General features: G+C 38.4%; 1 protein-coding gene across 1 annotated transcript; it reads right to left on the bottom strand.

The window, feature by feature from the left end:
- Nucleotides 1–540: 540 nt before the first annotated feature.
- LOC306830720 (solute carrier family 13 member 2-like) lies at nucleotides 541–6,697 on the bottom strand (the record flags this gene model as incomplete). Its single annotated transcript, XM_079354350.1, has 13 exons — nucleotides 541–818; nucleotides 1,171–1,308; nucleotides 1,535–1,696; nucleotides 1,789–1,904; nucleotides 3,385–3,479; nucleotides 3,780–3,983; nucleotides 4,074–4,196; nucleotides 4,333–4,504; nucleotides 4,792–4,845; nucleotides 4,930–5,183; nucleotides 5,381–5,517; nucleotides 5,618–5,746; nucleotides 6,596–6,697. The coding sequence occupies 13 exons, from the start codon at nucleotides 6,695–6,697 to the stop codon at nucleotides 690–692; spliced, it is 1,815 nt and encodes a 604-aa protein (XP_079210476.1). The 3' UTR covers nucleotides 541–689.
- Nucleotides 6,698–6,990: the final 293 nt, after the last annotated feature.

Here is a 6,990-nt window from a genome sequence, read left to right as displayed (position 1 = left end):
AAAATGCTACTAAAGTTGCCATCCATTTTGGCCTATATCAAGAACATTCCTCCATTTCACTTAATCCTTTAGTAATAGCATCATACATGAAAATCCATTTGTAAGCAAGTAGAACAACTAAATTATCTGTTTGTTTATGTTGTTTACATTTTATAATAAGGATAGTGTAACATTATGTCTTACAGTTTTCATGAGATGAAGTGTGAATGGTGTAAGTTTTGACATAAAATAAATTCTGGACATTAATTAGCTTGGATAAACACCTGTGACATTTTTAAGAGTAAACATCTTATAAATGAATGCTTTGACACTTCAAGTATTGTTTGGATGGTCTTGGTTGACTGTCCAAAAAAGGATTTTTCCAAATAAGATGATCCCAGTTTAGTCAAACCATTAATCAAAGGTGCTCCAATGTTTCCCAGCCATCACATTCAGTTGTTTCTAAAGACAATCACAACGTGAGGAAGGATCTCAGATTGAAAGCTGCAGAGAAGAACCTGCGCAAGCACTCAAGGTCGGTCCTTGAGGTTGTATGCAAGCTGTACTGGTCGGGGCTGTTCAGGTGGGCTGAACATAAAAATTACAAAGTCACTGGCCAGCCCAGTCCTTCATCATAGATTCTCGATAAATAATCTGATATTTTTTGTGTCCAACAGTTTCTCATTGTTTCCACTTTCTTGAGTTCATATTCAAGGAGTTTTAGTGACATTTGCCCAGCTTGGAAAGGTGTCTAGCTGGAACATGGCCACTCCCCATGTGTTAATGGCAATGTTGATCGTTATGACTCCAATAATGTTCAACATAAATCCAGCTTTTGCCTGGAAAAAAAACAAACAAAAGAAATAAGACATTTTGACATCTAGATACATGTATAGAAAGATAATACAGTGTTTTGTTACAGTGGGTTTTAATACAATGACATCTGCAATAATATCAAGTCAAATTTTTCACAAGGCATGCATACATTTCATTTGCATGCTTGATCTCCCTGAGCTTAGTTAGATATTATTATTGTTATCATACAGGATATGATGTTTATGCAAACAGAAAATAATGATCCATAAGGATTAAGATAATCTGCTTATCTGAAATCTAGATATGAGCCTTTGTCCAAAAGTCCTAGTGTACATCAAGACTCTCATTTAAAGGTTTTGTTCTATGAGGTCTTACCATGTCAATAACTTTAAGGTTGCCGTAGGCGAAGGCGATGGCGTTGGGAGGTGTGGCTACAGGCAGCATGAAAGCCAGGTTTGTAGCAAAGGTGCAGGGAAGCATGACGTACAGCGGGTGAATCTTTATAGCAGTTGCCTGGACATAAAGAGGTGTATCTACGTTCAACCACATTCAGGTTTAAATCTTTCAGGTCACCATTCTAAGACTTTGTCGTGTGTACTTTTTGGAAAACTGAAACTGGTTGACATCATTCATAGTCCATTAAACCAACCAATAGCAAGCAACTTTCCTTGTACTTCAGAAATAACATAACGCAAGGTTGTAAAAACAAGAAGAAATTATATTGGTTTTTTTGTCTCACCATTGAGGCCAGTATGGGTAGGAAGAGAGTTGCGGTGGCAGTGTTGCTGGAACATTCAGTGAAAATGGCCACCAACAAACACAACAGGATGGAGATGGCAAAAGGAGGGATGCTCTGCAGCGGTATGAGACTTTCTCCCAGCCATGCAGAAAGTCCAGATTTCTTTACATCGAAGGAGGACACAAACATCAGCATGAAATCAATTGTACACATTTTTTGCCTCTTAAAAATGTAGCCTTAATGATCTACATTACCTCACTTCCTTGGGCCATTGCAAAACCTCCTCCAAGGAGCAAAACAATGTTCCATGGCATCTTTTTGTGGACAATGTCCCAACTCAGCAGCGGTGAAAGGTCTTCAGCAGATGCCCCTATCAGGAGGAACAGAAATAGGTTAACAGCACACATCTTTACAAGTGACAGTTTATTTCCTGCAACTGGTAGAATAGACAAAAATAATGATAAATCTAACCTAACTGTAGCATGCTACAGCTTTTACTGTCTGGTTTTATGATCCTTTGACCACAGTGAACTCTGTGAAGATAAAAGGAAACGTGATAAACTGCTAATCAATCAAAAACCTGATTTAAGTGTGATCTTGTTACTAGACTTTGAACCTTTTTTTCCAAGGTGAGAAATGGACTTTGGCACCTCAACGGCTGCCACAAAACCATTGTTTTTGGTTTAAAAAAAAAAAAAAGATTTGTCGTCCACTTTTTTAAGAGCACAGAAAACGGTGACATATAGAAGAACTTCATTTTTGTTAGAAAAGTAATTTGTGTAAGTAACGCCACAGTATGAGCTGTGCTGCTGACCATGCAGGCTGTGCTATCAGGTTACAACTCAGGAAACATAGTGACAAGTATACTAAGCCCAAAATCAGGGAGACGAGTTTACACAAGCTGTGAAGGCTAGTTCTTTATCTGTTACAAGACACACCTCAGAGGACAGAAGTGGTTACAAAACTTCACTACGATCTTCATGTGCCAGATGTTGTTGCAGCAACAATAAAAGAGGGTTAAACAAGTAAATAAAGACTTCCCATTGGGCTATCCAGATGTGCTAATACAAGACACCAAGTAAAAGTATATGAAGATGGACAGAGAGACTGTCATTTTGGAGTGAAGCCAAAATACTCAGAGGCTGAGTGGCTGCTGTATGGGTCATAAACCCCAACTACTCCTGTTACGTCATGTTAACAGATAGGACATAGGTCTAACTATAGAGTAAATTCAATGCACGTCTTTTTTTTCCATAATAGTTTATATCATGCTGACTTATGTCCAAGTGTTTATTTGACATGAAAAAATGGTTGTTACATCGTATTTGCCAGAAGGTAAAGCAAGAAACAAACAACAACAATGCACTCTTTATAACTTCCCTGACTACGAGTGTCTGCTTCAAACCAACTCAAAAATCTGTTTTGCTGTAGACAGCAACGATCTGACGGGTCTTCGATGATTTATGAGTAATTTCAATATATGCTTCAGTTAGCAGAAGGGGCTTGCTGTCAATTCCCCGCTTCACTTGCCTGCTCCCATCTTCCCATGTCTGAGCTCAAATTACATCTCTAGCACAATATGTCAGCACCAGTAGAGAGAGATTTTTTTGGCTTCAAATTTTGTTGAACGGAAAAGGCAAAGATGCGTTTTCCATAATACTATACCGTCAATGGTTGTGCTTTTTTCAAAACAATTTTATATTAAGTGCCTAACAATGTGAGCATTAGCAGGAATATTTAAGGCAACAATTCTCAATAGGAAGTCTGTTTTGTTCACATTTAATATTTTGTAACATTTTAATGATAGCATATGGAAACACAAAATTAAAAGTTACATGTCCTCAACCTACCGTCCTCAGACTTCCTGCTGCAACTTGGCAATTTGGACGGGATACAGAAGAAAAGCGAGGACATTAATATGGCCACAGTGCCATCTGTGACGTACCTGATGAGGGAACACATTTTGTGTATTAATTTCCAGAGAAACACTTTTTGAATAAACCACAAGACTCTACAGAGGAGAACAGGGTTTGTGTATAAATTGAAGGTTCTGACTCAATAACATTCAAAGAATGTATCTTTTATAGATAGACCAGCACCTTTAATAGTGGACCCTTCCTTATTTTTATATTCAAATTAAAAAAAAACTTTATTAAGGGCAAACCTTATTTTTTAAGCTATACCTGGGGAACTATTGACTTTATTAGGTCATGAAACGTTGTGTCACGTACGCATTTGTACTCACGTTTGCTCCTTGTTGAAGAGCACAGTGGCCCAGCCAGGCATAAAGCCAGGATCCCTGGTAAACCACAGAAGAACCAGCAGCGTGAAGATCACCAGCACACAGGCCTCAGCGAAGCCCATCCTGCCCAAACTTTTGTACTGGTCTTTGATCACCTTGTATGCCTCTCTGTCCTTCTTTGTGCCACATCCAAATGACTTTTTTAAACTGAAATAACACAATGTAACGATAAATGACTTGTTTAAAAAAACAGTGAAATGTGAAAACAAGGAACAACTATAATCAATGGAAACTTACTTGAAGCCAAAAAACATGAACTGCAGCCATAACCAAGACAGGGCAAGCATTAGCACCATGTTTGGGAAAGAGAAGCCAAAAAAGTTTGCAAAGTTGATTAGGCCTCCATTCTCTGGGAAGAGTCTGTTGATGAGTGATTGAATGATTTAGATCAGAATAAGGTAGAGTCCAAACAAGCTCAAACTGTGTATCAGAGCTGGTTTTAATAATTGAATTTAGTCACGCGAAAGATATTTTTATGAATGTTTGGAGGTCTTACTCATTTATCTGGCCTTGCAGGATGACATTGGGCGTTGTCCCAGTGAGGGTGGCAGTGCCACCGATGCTGGCGGCATAACAAACACTCAGGCTCATTCCTTTCCTCCAATTATCGTACTTCTGCTTTGACTTCGCTCTTCGCTGCTCAGTTGCTGGACACCTGTCACATTCCCCTGGAATGACAAAACTCAGACCATCAGCGTTGAAAAGACATCCTCATTTTTCAATCATTGTTTGGGCATCTATTCTAAGTAGTTTTTGTTGTTGCTGTTGGATTTTAAGAGTTCTTTGAAAGTTTACCCCTAAATGTCTTTATTTAGGTGTGCCTAAATGCTTGCCTTCATGAAGGCAAGGATGCATTTGGCAGTCAATCTGGCACTATATCTATATTCTAGAATTAATTTCTCTTTTTATAGACAGGACTATTATATAAATAAAGTTTTGAGAAGAAAAAACATACTTGACGTCACATCATTTTCTTTCACGCTTCTGCTTTCATCATCTCTATCTGTATCTGCAAAAAAACAACAAAATTAAAACGTAAAGCAATAAAAAAATTACAAAATTTTACAAGTAAAACATAAACTCTGTCACACACTTATGTTGACGCTGCTCTCCATTGCTTTGACCTCCGTCTCATTGCTTTCTTTAATGTCCCCCATCTCGAACACCTGGTTTTCCTGACCATTCTTTGCAGCAGCCAAGCTACAATCCCTCTCTTCAGTGTTGGCGTCCGTGTCACGGAGCTGTTGCAGCACAGCACTAGTGATAGGCAGCATCATGGCCGTGGAGGCAGAGTTACTGATCCACATGGACAGAAAGGCTGTGGTGCTCATGATACCGATCAACAAGCTGTAGAGGATGCACAACAAACAATATGATGGAAGATCAGGAAGGAATGTAAAGAGACGTCAGACATGAATTATATAATTACAATTATTTTATTCAAAAATGTTCAATATTCAGTTCATGTTCAGGGGAATTCCCATACTTCATTTGTTTGATGGAGTATGTGTAGGTTAATGCATGTAAGGAATAATATTTCTCACGGGGCTGGCTTCACCCCCACAATGAGCAGAACATGAAGGGCGATCCTTGTGTGCAGGTTCCACTTCTCGACAGCCATTGCAACCAGCAGCCCACCGATAAACAGCATGTTGGAGTCTTTCAGGTACTGTATAGAAACCTTTAAAACGAGATAAGAGGAGCAGAAGGAATATCGAGGAAGGTATATTAAAGGAGCATAGAATGTAATCCATGTACATTAAGAATAGTCAAACTAATACCTCTGCTGCTTGCATGATGCCCAGCATGGGGTAGAGAATGACAGGCAGCAGGGCAGTCACAGCCAGAGGGAGACACTCTGTACACCAGAACAGCGCCATGAGGATTATCACAAAGCCACATTTTGCCGCCTGTAAGGACAGATGAGGTAGTTGTTTTACATGGTAAGTACACAGTGTATATATAGATGTTGTCTTACCAGGCAGTGTGAATAAAAGACTTCCTGAGCAGGAGTCTACATGAAAGTGTCCCTTTGATGCTTCACTAGTGGCTTTATGTTACAGTGAATGTAGAGACATCAGTGTGCTGAACAAAGTTAATTATATCAGATGTGTTTGACACCCAAACCCACAATGTTCAGTGAGGGTGACATAGAAACACTGAAAGATGTCGCCTAGAAATGATTCACCATTGAACATTGATTCTCCATCATAAAACAGACACTTGGTTGAGGGTGAAAGAATGTGAACAGTAATTTACAATCTGACCCTAAAACAGAACTCTGAGCAGCAGCTTAACATGTTGTTTTTGTCTAAAGATCTGTTAGAGTGCAGTACTGTGCAATGTCTATCAATATTATTGTAATTTGTCATGTCATTCATTCTGGAAAGCACCACTTTGGAAAGTTTTATTTTCAGCATGATAGCAATTACTGCTCATGCAGTGAGATTACACTTAGAAAAAAAGCTGATAAAATGCCGACAGTAAGAGACATGCACAGTCCAGGCCTTAATATTAAACATAAAGTACGGAGACATGGAAAAAAAACTCAAATAAAGACAGTCTGAGTATAAAGAAGAACACTGGCAAGTGCAGAAAGGAGTGTGATAAAATATATACAAAGATTACTAAAAGACAATGTAATACTGTCTCTCTAAAAGTCAAGCTCAAATGTGAAATGGACAAAGGGAGACTGATTTTTGTCTGTAGAATTCATTTTGTTTTTTTGTTAAGAATTTATTTTGTGTTTATTTTCTTACCTGGGTTTGGATGACCAGTGGCAGAGGCAGAAGTAAAAGAGGTGTCAGGAATATCACAATGTAATTCCTATACTTCCACAGAAGTGTAAGCAATCTAGCCATGATCCACAAAGAGTCAGAGAGAAAGAATATCAAAGAGACAGTAACAGACAAAGCCACAGTATATATGGTGGTATTCACAGTCAACCTAGAAATAGGTTAAATATTAACTGAGGAGTAAGTGGCCTGCAGGTTTAGGGTTTCCCTGTAGTGAAAAGGAGATATCGAACATATCATATCAGAAGCTATTAGAATCAGAGAAAAAAAGAAATCTTCTTTGTTATCATGATTACAAAATGTGACTGTTGTTTATCTGGGTTAGATATAAAGATGGTATAAAGATAAATTTGCTCTAT

The sequence above is a fragment of the Symphodus melops genome, assembly GCF_947650265.1.
Source record: "Symphodus melops genome assembly, chromosome: 10".
Lineage (NCBI taxonomy): Eukaryota > Metazoa > Chordata > Actinopteri > Labriformes > Labridae > Symphodus > Symphodus melops.
The sequence above is the reverse complement of the archived record's forward strand: the minus strand, read 5'-3'. Positions and strand labels throughout refer to the sequence as shown.